The sequence below is a fragment of the Esox lucius genome, chromosome 20, assembly GCF_011004845.1.
Source record: "Esox lucius isolate fEsoLuc1 chromosome 20, fEsoLuc1.pri, whole genome shotgun sequence".
Taxonomy (NCBI): domain Eukaryota; kingdom Metazoa; phylum Chordata; class Actinopteri; order Esociformes; family Esocidae; genus Esox; species Esox lucius.
The window spans coordinates 34457749-34479226 of NC_047588.1; the positions used below are offsets into that span (position 1 = coordinate 34457749).

General features: G+C 41.4%; 1 protein-coding gene across 1 annotated transcript in view; it reads right to left on the bottom strand.

The window, feature by feature from the left end:
• setd2 (SET domain containing 2, histone lysine methyltransferase) overlaps nt 1-21478 on the bottom strand; it is a 40865-nt gene that overhangs the window by 17546 nt on the left and 1841 nt on the right. Inside the window, exons 2-11 of the mRNA XM_034289003.1 lie at nt 21117-21241; nt 12692-12713; nt 8107-12461; nt 7824-7955; nt 7467-7595; nt 7098-7221; nt 6652-6729; nt 5965-6062; nt 4094-4244; nt 806-940 (exon numbers count right to left, since the gene is read on the bottom strand). Coding sequence (XP_034144894.1) covers nt 806-940; nt 4094-4244; nt 5965-6062; nt 6652-6729; nt 7098-7221; nt 7467-7595; nt 7824-7955; nt 8107-12461; nt 12692-12713; nt 21117-21145 — 5253 coding nt within the window. The 5' untranslated portion in view covers nt 21146-21241. The remainder of the gene's footprint in view (nt 1-805; nt 941-4093; nt 4245-5964; nt 6063-6651; nt 6730-7097; nt 7222-7466; nt 7596-7823; nt 7956-8106; nt 12462-12691; nt 12714-21116; nt 21242-21478) is intronic.

Below are 21478 nucleotides of genomic sequence, written 5' to 3' on the forward strand. Positions count from 1 at the left end.
CAAAGTCCTGGTCAAAGGTTAAGCCAGGGTTCTCCTGAAAAATGTACATTTGGAGCTGCAACAAATGTAGAATGAAATCCGATTATCCGAGATCAGGTCGGACGTAACACATCATGTACTCGACTTTTGGAGTCAGAGTGGGATTAAACATGGTGGCCGCGTGGTTATATGTAAAATACAGACTGTATCTGAAATTATAATAAAATATACCCGTGATAATAAATAGCGTATGATTTACATACACTACGATTCTCAGTAAAGGACAGTTTTTCAGCATTCATCTATGTTCTCCACCTGTCGGCTCCTTGGCTGGTATGAGTTCAGAGTTAACATGCAACAAGGTTTCAACTGGCTCTTTTACGTGGCATTAAGCTCCGACAGCTATTAGCAAGTAGCATATTCTATAAAGATTTCACTGGAGACAAAACATGCTCAAGTAATACTCTAACAAACTAGAATTGAGATTTGAATTGATTCTATGTATTAGAATAAAGAGAACCTTCTGGGGAAAAAAAAGTTATCTGGTAAAAGGGATCCTCTATCCTAAGGATTACAAAGTACTGTTAGTTTATTGATTTTCAATTCCCATAGAGAACGGCGAGCTATTCTAATCATAGGTATAATCTTTAATCTTTTGTTACCTTTTATCATACAATTACCATTTACTTATTAGCTGGTTTGTTTGTTAGATAACCCCAACAAAAATGTATGCTGAAAGACCAGGGTGATGCGAGTTAGGTTAAAATGACAACCCTATTATAACAGTTGAATGTGAGTTGATCTGTGGTGGGTCAGGTATGCTTACCTGGATGAGTTTGAGACAGGTGAGTTTCTGCTCCATGGTCTCCATTCTGACCATCAACCGGCAGAGTGACACTACCTCCTTCTCGTCATACAGGCCCTCCCCGTTCTCCAGCAGTGCCTCAAGTTCCTCATCCACCTATACACACAGCAGACCAGCTTCAAAACTAAGCATATAAGCAGCAGACTCACATTGCCAGACCTTGAACAACAGCACTAGGTCTGGTAACAATGGAAGCCTTCCTCGCACATTGGGAAAAGGAGAAGAAAAAAAAGAAAAAATACATCTGACAAACAACTCATAACAAATCACAGGTTCGGATAGGCAAGGCTGAAACTTTGGGTGGGAAAATCTATTGTTTTCTCATGCGCTAGCGAAAACAGAAAACACCGATGTCTCAACTGTAGCCAATAGACTGCCGAAATAATCAGTCGGGCTCACCAGAATACATCCACAGGGTGTCACATAACCGTGTTTTAGCTGCTACAATGGAAGTGAAAAACTGGCATAGGCCAGTTTAAAAATTGTCAGCAGCCATAAATTACATGCCAATTACTGGAGAATGTCTCCAGAACTAGTTTTTACAATGAGCAGCTCAAGCAACAGACACCCAGCTTTCATAGATATTTACAGGAATAGCCAACGCACGGCAAAACTTCCCCCAACAGTTCTTTAAGAACCACAGACAATCCATTTGACACACTAAATTGAGTCCAGAAGATTGACAGAGTTACTGCCTCTCAAGTATAGCTGTATACACAAGCACCATAATTCAAATATTTCCCACTAAATGATGTGTTGACAAAAATCACACCATCTGATCTTTTACAGAAGAAATATTGAAGATTTGGGCTGCCTGCGTAAACCCAAGTAGTTTTCATAAGCAGGAGAGCTGGATGGGAGCCTAAAATAGCAGGTTTAGCAGCAAAGTTATTTATGGAAGAGAGAAGTCACTGAAGTTCTCAGAGGTATTAGCCAAAAGCTAGTGCAAAACTGACCCAGATATGCCTCTCTAGGTCATGGTGTCTCTAATAGAAACCTATCTCCTATATAATGCATTACTTTAGACCAGAGATTGGTCAAAAAATATTGCATTACACAAAGAACGGCTGTTTTCAGCAGATAATTTGATTTCAGTTCAAACAAAGAGTGCATGATGACCTAGTACAGGTGCATGAAGAAACACCCAGATGTTTAATAAACCCTGAGGATGAACTGAATGGCATTTCAATGGACCATTTTGAATTATTCTACCAGGATATGGAATGTTACTTATGGGTAAGACTGTCATGATGACATGTTAGCTGACAATTAATTGTCACAAATAGCAATTCTGCTTCCCCAAGTGAGTGCTTAATTTGGCTTAAAACCCAAATGTGTCCAGTTGTGCAGTTGTGTTCGCCTTTGGGACTACCACTAAATCCATGTTGTTAAGGATTGCTCTTCAGAAAATGCAACCGCAAAGCATCGTAACATAATCGCATTGTATCACATCATCTCTCAATCTGCTGCACATATTATTATAGGCTAGTTATTTGGTCATTCAGAAACTATTAAGTAGGCTTTCCTAACATAGCAAAACGTGTTTGAACACTTGATTAATTCAGTAAAACATGTACAAGGACGATTCATTTTCATAGATGTGCTGGTCATATAATTAGAATAGCATCAACAAGTTGATTTATTTCACTATTTATACATTAATTCTACACAGACTGATATATTAAAGTGTTTATTTCTTTTAATTATGATGATTATAACTGACAACTAATGAAAACCCCAAATTCATCTCAGGAAATTGGAATATTGTGAAAAGGTTAAATATTGAAGACACCTGGTGCCATACTCTAATCAGCTAATTAACTCAAAACACCTGCAAAGGCCTTTAAATGGTCTCTCAGTCTAGTTCTGTAGGCTACACAATCATGGGGAAGACTGCTGACTTGACAGCTGTCCAAAAGACGACCATTGACACCTTGCACAAGGAGGGCAAGACACAAAAGGTCATAGCTAAAGAGGCTGGCTGTTCACAGAGCTCGGTGTCTAAGCACATTAATAGAGAGGCGAAGGGAAGGAAAAGATGTCGTAGAAAAAAAGTGTACAAGCAATAGGGATAACCGCACCCTGGAGAGGATTGTGAAACAAAACCCATTCAAAAATGTGGGGGAGATTCACAAAAAGTGGACTGCAGCTGGACTCAGTGCTTCAAGAACCACCACGCACAGACGTATGCAAGACATGGGTTTCAGCTGTCGCATTCCTTGTGTCAAGCCACTCTTGAACAAGACACAGCGTCAGAAGCGTCTCGCCCGGGAGAGGACTGGACTGCTGCTGAGTGGTCCAAAGTTATGGTCTCTGATGAAAGTAAATCAAGGTCCCAGTGTCTGGAGGAAGAGAGGAGAGGCACAGAATCCACGTTGCTTGAAGTCCAGTGTAAATTTACCACAGTCAGTGATGGTTTGGGGTGACCTGTCATCTGCTGGTGTTGGTCCACTGTGTTTTCTGAGGTCCAAGGTCAACGCAGCCGTCTACCAGGAAGTTCTAGAGCACTTCATGCTTCCTGCTGCTGACCAACTTTATGGAGATGCAGATTTCATTTTCCAACAGGACTTGGCACCTGCACACAGTGCCAAAGCTACCAGTACCTGGTTTAAGGACCATGGTATCCATGTTCTTAATTGGCCAGCAAACTCACTTGACCTTAAGGCCACTATCAGAGCAACCTGGGCTCTAATAACACCTGCGCAGCGCCACAGACTGATCGACTCTATGCCACGCCGCATTGCTGCAGTAATTCAGGCAAAAGGAGCCCCAACTAAGTATTGAGTGCTGTACATGCTCATACCTTTCAGGTTCATACTTTTCAGTTGGCCAATATTTCTAAAAATATATATTTTTTTGTCTTAAGTAATATTAAAATTTTCTGAGATACTGAATTTGGGATTTTCATTAGCGGTCACAATTAAAATAAATAAACATTTGAAATACATCAGTCTGTGTGTAATGAATGAATATAACGTACAAGTTTCACATTTTGAACGGAATTACTGACATAAATCAACCTTTTGACGACATTCTAATTATACGACCAGCACCTCTACGCAGGCCTAAATAGGCAAGGGGACAACAGATATTTCCATAAACGCATTTCAATGTGCATTACCCAATTAGAAAATATGGATGGAAAAGATAGAATTCTACTTACAATACAAGTAAAAATATTGTAAACTTGGGGAAAGTCACCAGTAATGTGCAACACTGAGTTGACCCGAACATGACCCGCAAACCCACCGTGGTTAGAGCACTGCTCACAGAGGTGTACTTCTTGCGAGTGCGCTCTTTCTTCATCTTCCCTCCTGCTGCTCGTACGCTGACCCTGTTCTCACCGCCCAGGAAACCTCTACACGTCGGAGCCCCACAGTAGCACTTCTGGGCCTCTTTCCTGGAGGATACGGAAAAGAGGGCCCAATGACAACCAAGGCCCACATCTACGTTGACCGCGACATTGGATTCTAGTGCCCGCTTTCAAATGACTATGTTAACTTGACAGCAATTACAGAGCTACAAAAATATCAATTGGCACTGACTTGTAGTTCCCTTATATTTTCTTAAAACACTCACAGTACTATGCCCCCACACCAAACCTTCTCATTTTCCATGTGGACTAGCTAATGCTATTCCTGTCTCATTCCGTATTGGATGGGAGAGGTAGTACAATATTTGCAACATTTCACAGTAACATGACTTGCGAGTGTTTCAGTGGAACTGAGAGCATTTTAGCAACATGAAATCTTGTTTTTTTGAATACACACACAGGAATAACAAGACACCCTTTGTAACATTTCCTGACAAAGCCATCCCGCAGATGTGGCCATTTTCCTGTGTTCATACTTTCATAGAAGGTTAAAGAATGACATAGACTAAGGCATTTGTGAGAATTCTATAGCAATGTAGAGTGTAAATGGAAGCGCGTTTTGAGAAATAATTTTAAAAAGCACAATTCAGATCAGTCAAATATAACCTGTTTAAAACCTCATACAAAGCTTGTTTTGTAGCACAGAAATTTTATTTGATACATGTTCCATATATTATGATTACCTGTTGGCTTCACATCTGCAAAATACTTAAAATGCTGTTAGGACAGAATGCCCCTTTAAATATCCTATGCATGCAAGTATTCAGACACTGCAAATTGAGCTCAGACGCATCTCTGTCCTTTGGACATCCTTCAGATGAACACCCTCCAACTTGATTGGTGTGCAACAGTAGAGAACTCAATTGATTGGACATGATTTAGAAAGGCACACACCTGTTTACATAAGGTCCCACACTTCAGTGAATGTCATAGAATAAACCAAGACACAAGTCCAACAAACTCTTTGTAGACCTCAATGACAGAATTCTGTATTATAAAAAACTGATCGAGCATGTAAAGTTCAGGGGCACAGCGGGCGCACTGTCAAATTGAACAGGTTTGGAACAACAATACTCTTCCTGGAACTAAGAAACCGGGCAAGATGGGTTTTAGTCATGGAGGTTAACCAAAGCCACTCCGACAGCAAGAGGAAAAAGATGCTCTAGCCTCAAAAAATGTAATCTATAAGGCCTGAATTCCAAGTGCTCATCAACAAGGGAAGGATGAACAGAGCAAAATAAAGAAGTTCTTGAATAAAACCTGATCCAGAGTGCACATGACCTCAGACTGGGTGTGAAGATTCATCATTGAGCACGAAAAGCACACTGCCAAGACAACACTGGAGTGACTTGGGGACAAGACTGGACTGAACATAGTTCTCCTGATGCGCCCCACCCAATCTGACAGAGCTTGAGAGGATCAGAAGGAGGAATGGGAGGAACAGCACAAATCCAGTTCTGCAAAGCTGACAGGCATACCAAAGACTCAAGTCTGAGATCACCGACAAAAATTGGCCTAAATAAAAGAACAAATGTGTCCTTATGGGGTATTATTTATTGATCAATGGCAAAAAACACTTATTTAAAATAAATTAAGTTGATAAAAACATCATGTGGAGCAAGTGAAGGGGTCTGAATACTTTCTGAAGGCACTGAAAGCTTTCAACGACTATAGGGTGATGTATACGAGCAGATACTCAAGGGGTTAAAAAAAAAAAAAAAAAAAAAAGAGGGACAGAATTACTAACCCATATCTCTGGAACTGGTAATCAAACGTAAGCTCGGTACCAGCCGGAACAGTCTTGGAGGTGAAGAACCCAACTCTCAACTGGCCGTTCACAGTCCACTAAAACAGAAACAAATAAACCTGTTAGTGACAGAATAAAACAAAAGTTTTGGAAAGACCAAATTGAGATCACGGGTGAAGCAACATATTGCTAACTTTTCTTCAGTCATTGTCACGTTTGGCTTGATAATGACAGCAATCAAGCAGGCGAGAACACAAAAATATAAAACGGGGTACCCAAACGTTTTCACTTAGGTTTTCGTTATGTGATAAAATCTGGTCAGAGACCGATACAGGCGCCTCTGACAGGGGAGAGACCGAGGCTGGCTTGAGTCTATTGCTAAAGTTTCAGAGAAAGATCCCTACTCCAATTTTATACAGCCAACCTAAAACCATATCTTACATAGTTCATCATGTTGTCTTTCAACAATAGAATTGGATTTAAGCCATCCAGAGAGGCTATTGAAAACAGGAAACGTTATGACTGAATTGTTCAGCGCCCCTACCACTTCAGACCACCCCTGCCAGCCCCACAGTTTGGGAAACATTGAACTAAGGTAACGTAGATACAAATAGTGCTGAGCCAAGACAAGTGAACGTAATTGATTTAATTAGAGGGACGGCTGTCTTTACCCCCTAGCCTACATACCTTCTGAGTCTCACAATTTGGCTCACAGCTGTGGTTCATGAAGCGAGAGCAATTCCCCTTCAGCGTGGCATCAATGATCTGAGCAGACAAAGAGGAATGGAATGTCAGGTGACCTTCCACATCAGATGTCTGTTGTAAACAACAGAATACAAAGCCCAAATGGAACCTATTCTCAATATGGGTTATTTTATAAATCTTCGGTCAAAAGTAGTGTACTATGTAGGGGAAAGGGGGCAATTTGGAACACACCTGTTCCTTACACACTGCACTACATTTGTAATTTCATACTTAAAATTAGGTATGAAACAACTTGTAAGTTGTTCATTCAGAACAACTTACAAGTAATTAGTGCATACACTGAGGAATTAAACCCACAACCCTGGTGTTGTAAGCGCCATGCTCAACCAGTGTATGGAAGTAAGGTGTTAATGTTACAGTAGGCTTACCTCATTATTTTTCAAGGCCATGAAATAATAGTGGATATTCTTCATGCGAGCATATTCTTTCACCCGAGTCTTGAACTCCTTGTGGTCCAACACCTCACCGCAGTACTCCAGTACAAAGGTGTTTCTGAAATTGAATCACATATCAACATTCACAGAGTCTAATTACAGCTTTTAGGGCAATGACCAGAGCTGTACCTCAACTTGACTTTAGGCAAATAATTTCATCTTTATTCCTTGCCATCTCTACCACGTTGGAGAAGAGTTTAGGATCCAAAAAACTGGGAGAAAAAGGGAAAAATTCTAGGGTGCTGATATAAAAAAAGACCTGTGTTAAATCATGAATCAAGGGCTTAAAATTTAAAGACTTACGTTGCCAGGTCCTTAGCTGCCCTCAGTCCCCAGCCCTTATCTTCTGTCAGGATGACCTCAAAGTCTGCATGTTGTTTCATCTGGAAGCGTCGGTTGGAGCAATACGATCCATTCAGGCATCGCGATGAGCTGCAGAGACATGGAAATATGTTTTTAACATTATGGCCAAAACATTCAATCAGCGCATTCGACGGAGTTGGGTAAGAAAACCACAAGCCTCAGTCATTTCAAGCATTCCTCAAAAGGTGACCTGAACATGCAAAAGGTCAAAGTGTACAAAACAAAATGTAAAACTGGCCTATGCTATGATCAACTTCACAGTTCAACACAGCCAGCATGATAGAAAGGTGAACTCACCACTCAATCATTAGCAGGCGGTTAAGGCAGTCCTCCCCACAAGCCATCATACCACGTGACCGCTCTTCCCTTGAGAGCGTAGAACACTCACACTGCATACGCTTGATATCACGATGAGACTTGTTTTTCTTCCTGTACAGGTCAACAGCAATTTCACAAGTCATTATTTTTCGGTCAAATACTTAAAATTCAGTAGTTTTAGCTTGAGCATTTATAACAAAAAAGTTTCAGTGACTTCGCGTATCAAAATTAGCAAAAACAGACATTGAACAAAATTACTCACCTTTCAGTCAGATATAAGTTCTCCTCAATCAGGTCAAAGTATGGTGGCATCTTCTTAGACTTAGCCATTTCCCTCCAGTTCATAGCATCCTGGAAATCCTTCAGACTAAGCAAAGGCCGTTGCACCTCAGCCTGAACAGGAGTTTCTGAGTCTTTTGAAACTTTTGGGAAGTCTCTTTCTGACAGCCGGTCCCTCTTGCTAGAGTGCACAGTTTCGGACTCGTCTGCGGAATCAGACTCGATCTCTGGCCGCCTCTTCTTGGGAGGGCCCCTGCTTCTGTGGGGCCTCGAGTTGTGATAGTCTCTGCGGGATTCAACTACGGCAACCCTTTCAGGAGTGGCAGAGTGGACAGAGCCTCGGCAGTTACTGCTTATTTCATGAGCTTGGACAAAGGCTGACAAGCCAGGAAGGTTAGGACCATTACATTCCAGTGATACTCTACTAAGCCCGGCTGGTTTCCCCTCACTGTCCTCATCACAGTCGTTAGTCAGGGAGTCAGGATGAACTTGACCCACACCCTCCTGGTAATGTGTTGTTGGCACATGGAGGTAGGCTGGTCTGCAGGTTTGAGTTGTAGTTGGTACTTGGGTCCAGTAGGCCCCATTGTCTGGCCTGTACACCTGCCCTAAAGAGGAATTTCCTGGATGTTGAATGCCAGGATGCTGCTGGGATGCATAGCTGCTGTCTGGCTGCTGGTACGTACTGCTCGGTTGCTCTGGCTGTGTGAAGTCCCAGCCCAGACAGCTGTTGAAATCATCAGAGATAGCGAAATCTCCCTGTTGGTACTGCGAGGGCATTCTGCCACCCCTATCACTCCCATGATGCTGTGAATGACCTGGGACAGACTGCCTGAAGGAGTTTTCCAGGCTGTGGGCAGCAGCAACTTGGCTCACCGTGGCTGTACCAACCTTCAGTCTTCCGTGTTCACTGCTATACGGATCCTTATAAAGCCGGGCATCGATGGCATTGGAGCCTTCAAGGTGGCTGGTGCTATCAATCATATTGCTTTGGGATTGATATATAATGCTGCCGTGGGCAGGGAGACTTCCATCCACAGGATTACTGGCCTGCCTAGTGTTCACACACATGTTAGAGAAGCCCCTTTGCCTCTGTGGTGGGCTTGGAACCTCATTCCTTTCCAGCTCACCCTCCTGACCGCTGGCCCGATTAGCATGCTGGCGTCCCGGGATAGAGCTTGGACTGCCGGGAGAGGCAGACATGTCCATTGTGTCGGAGTGAGTGAGAGTGGAATTCTTAGGCACGACCACCACAGAGTGCATCCGTTTCACAACGGCGCCACAGTCGGAGTCAGACTCTGAATCGTCAGTGTCACTGTCTTCACTATGTTCTACGCCGTCCTGACTCGACACTCGTCTCTTCGCCAGTTTGCTCTTGTCTGGGACATCTATAGGTTTCTCTACATTCCCGTCACCATTCAAACCCTGTTCCCTTGTAGCTCTACCTACATGCAAGGTATGATTTGAAAGCAAGCGATCTCCATCCATTTGGCTAAGGTGGGGTTTGATGCCTGAATGGTCCTTGCTGGTTCCACATGTGGCTGGTAGAACAGCTGGGTTTGATGACTCAAACTGGTCATTCCTAGGAGGTATAGGTACGGAGCTGTGTTCTTGTTTGGCATTTACCCCTTGGTTAATAGTTTTGGAATGTGACTTAGCTTCCAGCGTGAGGTGATCCTTTACCAGAGATGGATCCTCTTGGCTATTGTCCTTAGAAAACTCTATTCTCTTGACAGAGATTACCTTTTTCACAGCAGGTTTGCTTTCTTGAGAAAAGCATTTCTGAGTGTTATCACTGTCTGAGGGGTCTTGCCCAACAATATCCCAACGTGACCTTTTTATATTAGCTCTATTTTTTCCAGACAAATTAAAGTTATGTTGTTCAGTATTATTCAGAACTTCAGATTCAAGACAAGAGGCTTCAGATTTGAGAGGGACACTTTTGTAAGACTGCATGTTAATAGTCACATTTATACTAGAATGCACAGCACTGTCTGGTTTATTGTTCTGCTTAGGATGGTCTTTGACAGATGGGTCTATAGTAGGTGATGACTTTGGCCCCGCTGAACCTTGAGAAAATGTCTGATCCTGGCTTAATAGCAGTCTGTCATTACTACTGAAAAAACTATCACTGGCTACATCAATTGGCTTCTCGGTGGATACCAGCTGAGTGTTTACACACTCAGAACTTTTTTGTTGAGTCCTAAGGCTTTCATTAACATTTGCAATGTCTTCTAAGGAGAATTTCTCACATATTTGCTCTTTAAAAGAGGTTTCTGGTAAAGTCGCCAAGCCATTCTTAACCTCAATGCAATGATTAATCTTCACATTAACTAGATCGAGAACTTGTTTTCGCAATCTGGGATCACAATTTAATGTTTTTTGTAAGCCTTCATCGTGGGATGTGATGGCATTCACCTTGCCAGCATCCTCACTTTGGCAGCTATCTGTTAGCTGGGAATCTGCTACTGTTTTGTCCTTAATGCTTGAAGGGCGTGCATCCACTGGGGTTTCACATGTTTCTAAATTATTTGAACTGTGAAATGTATCCTTTGATTGTCTACTAGAGGGCACTAACGACGTTGATATTTGCTTAGAATCAGATTTACGGGAAGATGTCCATGACGTTTCAGAGCCAGAAGACCTGTCAGAGCCCTGAGACTTTGCTTTGTGATCTACCTCAGATCCACTAGAGCTGCTTTTCTGTAATCTTTTGTCTGATGTTTGAGAGGATATATTTGAACTGAAATTAGTGGATCGATCATTGGTTTCCAACTTGTAGTGGATGCTGGATTTTCTGTGATTAGCTTCTACTTCAGGAGTGTACTTTTGGATGGATTCAGAGTCAGTTCTCTTTGAAGTCCTCTCAGACTTAGAAGATTGTGATCTTTTGTCCATCTCTGACAAGTGAGGAGAACCTACAGATTTCGAGTCTCGCTCAGATTTCGAGTCTCGGTCAGATTTCGAGTGAGAGGATGATTTTGTATCAGTCTGTGAGCTAGAATGGGTGGACGATCTGCTGGAATCACTTGTTCTAGTCCGTGTTCTTCTGTGGTCATCTTCAGAGTCAGAACTGTTGCCACGAACTCTGCTGCAATCTGTTCTAGAGCGAGAGCCTCCTCTCCGCTCTCTGTATGGAGAGCTCCTGTGACCTCCTGACCTCCGCTCAGAGTCACGATATGATCGCTCAGACCGTGAACCTGATCCTCGCTCGCCTCTAGATCTCTCAGATCTGGAACTGGTCTCTGATCTAGAACTTGTCCTAGGACCTCTTGACCTGGACCTTGACCGACTACCGGTCCTTCTGCGGTCTTTATCAGAACGTGAGGACCGTGAGGATGTGCGATTTGATTCCCGGTCAGACTTTGATTCCCGGTCAGACTTTGATTCCCGGTCAGACTTTGAGTAACTCAAGGTCCTTTCATCCTTTTCTGAACGTGCATGGTGAGAACATTTTTCAGCTTCTTCTACTTTGGAGCGAGAGTAGGACATATTTTTTGCATCGCTTTTGATTCTACTCTTAGACTTCGCTGTCTGATTGGGTTCACCAGATTTTTGGCTGGAAGACGTCTGCACTGAATCAGCATCAGATTCTGAGCCAGGAAGTATGGTTTCAGACTGGCAGAGGCTTTTCACATTTACTGAGGTGTCTTCCTGCTCTGTTACACTGGAACTGTTTACATCTATTTTCTCTGTAAAGGGGGAATCAGTTGGCTCCTTGAGAGTGAGGTCCAACTTCACATCAGATATGTGAGTGAGAGCACTGTCAGTCAGGCAATTGTTGACCATATACTGAAGACTGCTCTGAGACGGAGGTGTTGAGGAAACAATTTCACCTGAAGATTTTGTTAAAACCTGTTGCTCGGAAGGGAGTGGATTCTGTAACACACTGCTGGTTTTGGGACTTTCTTCGATAACAGAAACACTGATTATCTGTTTCTTGAAGTGCATCTTTCCCAAGTTCACTTTAGGTTTGGGGACAGAGGAGACTGATGTCTGAGGTGCAAGGGTCTCTGCTACTCGCGTGAGCACCGACAAAACAGGCTGCATTTTCTCATTTTTACTTTCCGTATGCTGACCTGATCGGTCCTGAGGGAATGAAGTAGTAGGTAACAGGGCAGAGGGCGGCTCCAGGTTGGACTTTTCTGGATTGGGAGGGGCCAGGAAAAGATGATGCAGCGGTTTTTTTGTTTGAGAGAAGCTAAAGGACACTTTCTGGCGAGCTTGGTCATCCAGGTTGACCTTCCTCTTCATTCCTTTCGAAAGGTTGTTGGACAGCATCACTCTGGGGGAGAGGCCTTTGAGAATAGCTGCCTTGGTGAGGCCCTCGACCTTGACCTGTGCAGGCAACAGAATAAGTAGTGACCATAAGCATAATCTTAGACAAAACACAATATGATGACCTGCCATTCTATTTATGAAAAGTAATTGATAGTGACGCTGGAATGGTAAAACAAAAACATTTCAACTAAACTAGCTATTGTCTAAAAGTGAAAATAGAAAAATAAAATAGCAGAAACATTTATCATATATGTAATAAACTTGTGATGCAGGTGCTAGAGACTTACCGAAGTATCCCTTCCCTCTTCCCTTGGGTCACAACGAGAGCATGGGGGAAAAAAAGTACAAATAAATTAACACTTAGACCTTTGTTGGAATATCTGAATAGCACCATATTTATCATTTAAACTGTATTTTAAATGTTATTATTTATTTATAAAAACACTGCAATGCGCCATCACCCAGTGAAACACTTACAAATTCTGTAATTGACATTTCTATGAGTAAATGATTAGTACACTTTGCAAACCACAGCTTAAAAAAAAATCTCAAAAAGCAAAATGAGGGGAATAAAAACGCATAAAGAAGTACAACATTGAGGTGGTCTTTCGTGTCTCAGGTCACGGAGACAACCAATTTGATTCCCAAAAGCACATTTGTTCAAATTGCAGTGGACCCAGAACCATGAAACAAATCTAAATCTAACATTTTAAGCCCAAACACATGCAATTACAGACTGTGTAATGCACTTTCCAATGGACCACTGTCTACTGGTCATGAGAGATTGAGGAGCTGGGAAAAAAAAAGACAATTAGCCGACAGTTATTAGGCTTCACGTACCCTAAGATATTTTATATTGGCTACCTAAAGTAGCCCACAACATACATCTGGATAGCGGAAGCGGATAAGGAGCTGTTCATTGAAATGCTCTCCAAGGTTGCTGGTAGTACAAACCAGCATTAATTCAAACACTATGGAAATTATGAAAATTAAGACTATCATATTTATTGTTTCTCAGGTTGTCTACAAAGGTCCTGATTCTTCCAGGATTTCATGTGCTTCCCCATCCTTGGTGACCTTCAAAGTCTTACAGACATGGGAGATTTTCATGCACGTGAACATCAATTTCTTACATTCCAAAAAGGAGAAAACAATAACATGTTTAACTAATGTCAACATGGGCTTGGGCTACAGCAATCACAAGAACTGCAGCTCATACTCCAGAATTTGGTACAAACATATGTAGAACAATTAATTTTCTTTTAATAACAGTAGTCATTATTATGTAGTAGCTGTCACAATACTTCATACTGTTTTTTTTATTTATAATTTGTACAGATTTATAATTAAAAAAATATTTCTAAAATCATGCACTTCAGGTTGGGACCTTTTGTCTGTTAAGATTCTTTGAGGTGGTGTGCTGTCTCAATAACCAAAACCTGTGTGTCCATACCAGGGTGAGCAAACAGACTACGCAGAAAGAGGCTGAAGCTTGAGTACACATGGCACTTTAAAGACTAGCCTATCTAACCTTCAAACTGTATGGAAACAGGCAAAGAAAAGCAATAACCACCACCCCCCAAAATGTAAATTAAGTTAAAACAAAACTTTATTATATATTTCTATTTAATTGAAATATTGCTACTGCTTTAACAAACAAAAAAGTGTCTCATGTTAGAAAGTTAAGCAGATGGAGAAGCCAGACAAATGAAAAAGTAGCCAGACAGGCCTCCCCTTTGGTAGCTTCTAGTATATTTAATCAGAAATACAGTTAAAACAAAAAATATTAGTTTAGATCCCAAATTTGGTCAAATTAGTTGAGGTAGTGTTAAAAGATGTTACTTTATATTTTTATTTTTATCTGTACTATTCTCTAAGTTTAAACCTTTTTATTACCTTACAATTAACACTGTCTGTTACATCTTCTCAACATCCACCACTTAAATGCAAGCAATGAAATGCCACAGTTGTCAGTTATTTAAATTATTTCTAAATGAAAGGTAAATAGCTCACATCTTTACGAAAATGTCTGGGATTTTTATGGGCAAAATCAAAACATGCACCGGTATACCAAGCCTATTGACTGATAAAAAGAAAAGCTGGTAAAAAGATTGTCTGCCGGCCAAATTGTCACAAAGAAAAATAGTGACCAAAACTTCAGAGGGAACTTCATAAGGGATTTCAGTAAAGTGTACCCTGAGCGGGCAAAATTGGCAATGTTTGTCTTAATTATTCAGATTCACGATATGACCACAAAAGACCGTACTCTCTCCTAAACCAAACAAAGGCCTCAAGCTCGTGTCTTCAGGAAGCGTACAGACGGGCCGTGAGCATCAAGACTTCAACGGCGTCTGAGCGCTTAAAATTAGAAACAAAGTCTATTTTCACGTGTTTTAGCTTTTAACAGGGGTAATGTTAACTAGTTTGATATTAGTAGCCATTTCAGGTAGAATATATTGATGCTTAAATTCAATCAGTACAATAGGTTGTAGCTGAGCTGTTAAATTATTAAATTGAAGACAAGTTAACAGATATTACCCCGGTTAAAAGCTAACTAATCATCAAGTTATATTTGTATGGCAAATATTAGAACACTCATTTACCCACAATATACTTTTCAACACGAATTCCAACAAGTTCCTAGCAAGGTGTCAATATAGCTAAAGAAACATACACTCACCTAAAGGATTATTAGGAACACCTGTTCAATTTCTCATTAATGCAATTATCTAATCAACCAATCACATGGCAGTTGCTTCAATGCATTTAGGGGTGTGGTCCTGGTCAAGACAATCTCCTGAACTCCAAACTGAATGTCAAAATGGGAAAGAAAGATGATTTAAGCAATTTTGAGCATGGCATGGTTGTTGGTGCCAGACGGGCCGGTCTGAGTATTTCACAATCTGCTCAGTTACTGGGATTTTCACGCACAACCATTTCTAGGGTTTACAAAGAATGGTGTGAAAAGGGAAAAACATCCAGTATGCGGCAGTCCTGTGGGCGAAAATGCCTTGTTGATGCTAGAGGTCAGAGGAGAATGGGCCGACTGATTCAAACTGACAGAAGAGCAACTTTGACTGAAATAACCACTCGTTATAACCAAGGTATGCAGCAAAGCATTTGTGAAGCCACAACACGCACAACCTTGAGGCGGATGGGCTACAACAGCAGAAGACCCCACCGGGTACCACTCATCTCCACTACAAATAGGAAAAAAGAGGCTACAATTTGCACAAGCTCACCAAAATTGGACAGTTGAAGACTGGAAGAATGTTGCCTGGTCTGATGAGTCTCGATTTCTGTTGAGACATTCAGATGGTAGAGTCAGAATTTGGCGTAAACAGAATGAGAACATGGATCCATCATGCCTTGTTACCACTGTGCAGGCTGGTGGTGGTGGTGTAATGGGGTGGGGGATGTTTTCTTGGCACACTTTAGGCCCCTTAGTGCCAATTGGGCATCGTTTAAATGCCACGGCCTACCTGAGCATTGTTTCTGACCATGTCCATCCCTTTATGACCACCATGTACCCATCCTCTGATGGCTACTTCCAGCAGGATAATGCACCATGCTACAAAGCTCGAATCATTTCAAATTGGTTTCTTGAACATGACAAGGAGTTCACTGTAGTGAAATGGCCCCCACAGTCACCAGATCTCCACCCAATAGAGCATCTTTGGGATGTGGGGGAACGGGAGCTTCGTGCCCTGGATGTGCATCCCACAAATCTCCATCAACTGCAAGATGCTATCCTATCAATATGGGCCAACATTTCTAAAGAATGCTTTCAGCACCTTGTTGAATCAATGCCACATTGAATTAAGGCAGTTCTGAGGACGAAAGGGGGTCAAACACAGTGTTAGTATGGTGTTCCTAATAATCCTTTAGGTGAGTGTAGAATAACATTTGCAGTAGTGGCGCGCCTAATGTGAATTGACAGTTTTCACACGCAATAATGACGCCGTTGACGTTCATCTCTCCTGTGATTTTGGTTTCAAGTATTTCACCATGGCAACGTCCAGATTTCAGACTGCACAAAAGTAGTAGTGCCATAGCAATATTTTCTAAACACTACAGATAAGAGTTATAAAATGTGTCGAATGTTAAAACAATTAACTCCAGAACAAAGCATGTCAAAAATCATATTCTTGACAGCATCACAGGAATGTGGGGATTTGGGTGGATTAACCCTTTAATCAAATCAGTAAGACACAGCAATACACATCCAAACACCATAGAAACAACTTGCTTTTGTAAGAGTTCAATCCGTTTACTGGGTTTTCAACCATTATGAGAATACTGTACTTCCCCTTAACACTTCTCCTTAGCACAGTACCCATAGGCACATTTTGGCCATATTTCTTGTGAACAGAAATATCCAAAAAGCGAATCATGTGGTTGCCACTTACTATATAAAGCATGCCGACATGGACAAGAGTTTGTTGACCAAACGTGATCTAAGAAACTTTGCCCATGGTATGATTGTTGGTGCCAAACGTGGCGGTTCCAGCATCTCAGAAACAGCTGCCCTCTGGGGATTTTCTCGCACTACCATCTACCGAGGCAACAAAGAATAGTACTACACACAGAAAACATCCAATGATGCTCTCCACTGAGCTCTCTCACCTTGGTAATGAGAGAGCTCAGAAGAGAATTGCCAGACTCGTTCCAGATGATAGAAAGACCACAAATACTCATACAGCAATACATGACAGGCACAATGCACTGAACTTTAAAGAACAAACAGGCAAATTCTGTATCATGACGTCACTCACTACAGCAAAACAATGTGTGGCAAGTCCAGACATGGGCTTCATATAACAGTAAGATACAAATGATGTTGTTGCCTCACTTGTCCTATTGCAATACCATGGACCTTGTACGAATGGCAAAGGTATATGCGGTAAACATCATGCAATAACTTCAAGACAAATTATCCAACACAATATTTAGTCGTAGATGTAATAAGCTATGCATCCCCCAAGTCAGCGGCTAGCATTATACACTAAAATACAACAAATGAATGTGCAAATAAGAATAGTTACGCTATGTAGCATGACAACTCATTAAGCTGAAATAATAATAATAAAATATATTTTTTTAAAAGAGCTATTTTTCCCCCACAAAGTCAGTAACTCCAATTGAGAAGCCTGATATTATAATAGAGGAAACAGCTTGTCTGCATTCTCTCCAGAAAGAACATCCTGAAGTGTGATTTGGTGAATTACATTGTTGGAAAGAATTGTGTTCTACATTGGGTGATGCAGTTGTGATTTATCACTGGCCAGGAAGGATAACTTCTGTTGCGCGTCCCCTTGTATGTAATGTCACTCTTACAAACCATTAATGTTTATGAATATTCCCAGGGCAAGAAGGAGCCTAAAGGGTGAAGTTTAATTTCATGAATGGATAGTTACAATGAGGGGGAAAATATAGTTGATCCCCAGCTGATTTTGGACGTTTGCTTACTGACAAAGAAATTATCAGTCTATAATTTTAATGGTAGTTTTATTTGAACAGTGAGACATGGAATAACAACAAAAAAATCCAGAAAAACACGTTTTAATTGATTTGCATTGTAATGAGTGAAATAAGTATTTGATCCCATCTCAATCAGAATTGAATGCTGCCTATGAACCCGAGAACACCATCCCCACCGTCAAACATGGAGGTGGAAACATTATGCTTTGGGGGTGTTTTTCTGCTATGGGGAAAGGACAATTTCACCGCATCAAAGGGACGATGGACAGGGCCATGTACCATAAAATCTTGGGTGACACCTCCTTCCCTCAGGCAAGGCATTGAAAATGGTTCTGGATGGGTATTCCAGCATGACAATGATCCAAAACACACAGCCAAGGCAACAAAGGAGTGGCTCAAGAAGAAGCACATTAAGGTCCTGGAATGGCCTAGCCAGTCTCCAGACATTTATCCCATAGAAAATATGTGGAGGGAGCTGAAGGTTCATGTTGCCAAACGTCAGCCTCGAAACCTTAATGACTTGGAGATCTGCAAAAGGGGAGTGGGAACAAATCCCTCATGAGATGTGTGCAAACCTGAAACGTGTGACCTCTGTGATTGCCAACAAGGGTTCTTCCACCAAGTACTAAGTCATGTTTTGCAGAGGGCTCAAATACTTATTTCACTAATTAAAAGTCAAATCAATTCATAACATTTCTGACATGTGTTTCTCTGGATTATTTTGTTGTTATTCTGTCTCTCACTGTTCAAATCAACCTACCATTAAAATTATTGTGATCATTTCTTTGTCAGTGGGAAAACATACTAAATCAGCAAGGGATCAAATATTTGTTTTTCCTCATGGCTGGAGTATTTGGAAGAGAGAACGCCATATTAGTTAGTAAAGTAAAAATTGAATGGTTTCTTTTCCTCCCTTTTTGCCAGGCTTGTATCATGAACAAGGAGCTGATTGTGTTGCGTTATATATTCGTAAGATATCTTGATGTCATTTTGACTGGTATTGTTGCTATGTAGTCTCCTGTTATTATTGTACCCCTAGATTTGGCAATACAGTCATAATAACAGTGCTCCTAATAAAGCCAAATTGAATTGATAACTTTGCTGGGAAGAAATAAACTGAAAACTGGTCCAACTTGAATGCCACTCAGCCTTGCAGTACAAACAGCTGTTCCAGTGTTAACCCCGGGACCGCAAGTTATAGCCCACGTTTTCTAACCCTAATGCCAGAATAATGCCTTGAAGGTTTTCACACGGAGTGGAGAATTGCTTTCTGAGAACAATATCTCTGAAGTAGTTTACGTTGAAAAACTTAATTTAAAGTCTGTGGCACATTTATGGTAACCCCTCTCCACGAGTGCCAGCACACGTGTCTCATAATCAAGGAAGAAAAGAGTGCCTTTCCATGGGGGCTTTAACAGTTGTTTCGATTATCATCAGGAGTTAAACACATGCACACATTTTCAGCAAAAGTGGCCCTCAAATGATCAGATATGGCCATTAGCCCATAGTTGTGCTAGGCTTGTACTTACGGCCAGACAAATTCTAACAACCATGCTTGCTAGTAAAACAGAGACCTACTTTCAGCAGAACAGCAGTAATCTTCAGTCTAATGCATTAATAATGTCATACTATAACCAACAACCTTGCTCATAAAAACAAATAATGCTTTCTCAGTTAACTTCCTATGAAATATAAATTCTCAGAAACACAGTGACATTACCTTGACTTTGTGACATTACCTTGACCGGTGGAGGCTGCGGAGCCATCGGCCACTAACAGAGACAATTTCTGCCAATAACAATAGTTGATAAAGCGTCCTATCAGTGCTGATTAATCAGCCCAAGGATTAATCGGTCAACCTCTACTGTGAATGCATGGGACTCGCTAATCCCAGTGACAGAGTATCATGCCATCATTAATTACATAGCACATAAATATTTCTGCAGCTAACCACTGAACACAAAAAAGAACAGAAGGCGGGAAAGACAGCCAACAATCCTCCAATAACTTATATTATCACTGCCTGCATTGTGGCCGATAGTCATGTTACCTTTTAAATAAATCGCTAGAAGGAGAGTATCATATATTTTACCAGGAAAAAAGTAGCCGGTTTAAAATGAGTGCATCAACAAAAATTTGGAAATAACCGGAGAACTGGAAGGCTGGGATTAAAGTACCACTGCAACCTGGATAAACATTCCAGAATTGAACACAAAATCATGGCGGAGCAGATCAATGGAACAGATCAATCATTGGGGGTCTTCAGGTCCAGCTGAGGTTGATTAAGAGTTTAGTCTGCATTCTAATACCCAACATTGGGGGATGACAATCTAACCTTTGTGTCCCAGCGTCACCTCTGTTAGGTCTGACAAGCTTACTCGGCTGACAAACATACGTTTTTGGCCGCGTGATGAGCACCTATTGTTTTCCGAACGTCAGCTCCACGTAGGCAGCAACGACTAGTAAAATACCTCATTTCTAACCCTGCATGCAGCAGCGAGCCTACACAGGGCAACCCAAAACTCGAACGAGAAACAATGACAATCCTAAAGTCTGATTAGGGATGTGCAGTTTAATTCGGCCCTCGCCATGGGCAACCATGATGGACCATTTCAAACAAAAGCCTCCCAATATGGAACAGCATTTAGGTCTCTGCGTATCTAATGAGACAGACTTCAAAATAACACCATTGTACATGGCAAATAATCATATTGAACGTTTAGGTCTCAACCATTAGTGCATTAAATCTCTTAATCATTTAAATGTGTGCATTCTCTCTTTTATGTTGTGGTTATCCTGTAACTTGCTATTTATGTTATATTGATTTACAATGATGTAGGTAAAGTTATCTTGTGCACCTGACCCTGTACGTAAAGGCAGACCCTACCAAATTCCCTCAAGCTCATAGCACATATAACCAATTTCCAAAATATTAGACAGCTGCAGCCCTCAAAAAACACAGATTATATTTGATTAAGAATAAAAAATAAAGTCAACATCAGAACAACCCTGCCCCCAGATATCGGATACAGGGAATGTCAATGTTAAAGGGTTTACAGGGAGCAAATTAAAAGCAGCCTCTGTTCGGTGACAAAAAAAATTGCAACACCACATCACTGGAAGCTTATAGAGTAAGAGGCTCTTAGCTAGCAACAAGCACTGGGTAAACAGTCGATAGCATTCCTAACACTGTACACCTGTGTGTGTGTGTGTGTGGTGCATTGAGAGTACCTGATCTCTGACTTCACCAGGGCATCCATGTTGGGGAGGCAGGTCTGGCGGTTGTAGCCTTGTAAAAGCTTCTGGCCAAGAATGAACCAGTTCAGAGCAGTGAGCTCTCCAAATTGATGTCAGACCTGATCGAAAACAAAAAAAAAGTATATTGGTTACTCACTAACAATAAACACATAATACTCTCAAGTCAGCAAGAATGTAGACTGATCCCTAAATGAGTAGCCTAACTGAAGTCAAATCCGGGTTGAGCTGCAGTTATCTCCCTCCTCAACCAAACCTACATTTCAAATTGCAGAACATCTGGCTGAATTTGTTTACTTTATGACCAACACACACGTGCCACACTGGAGGTGGCTCAT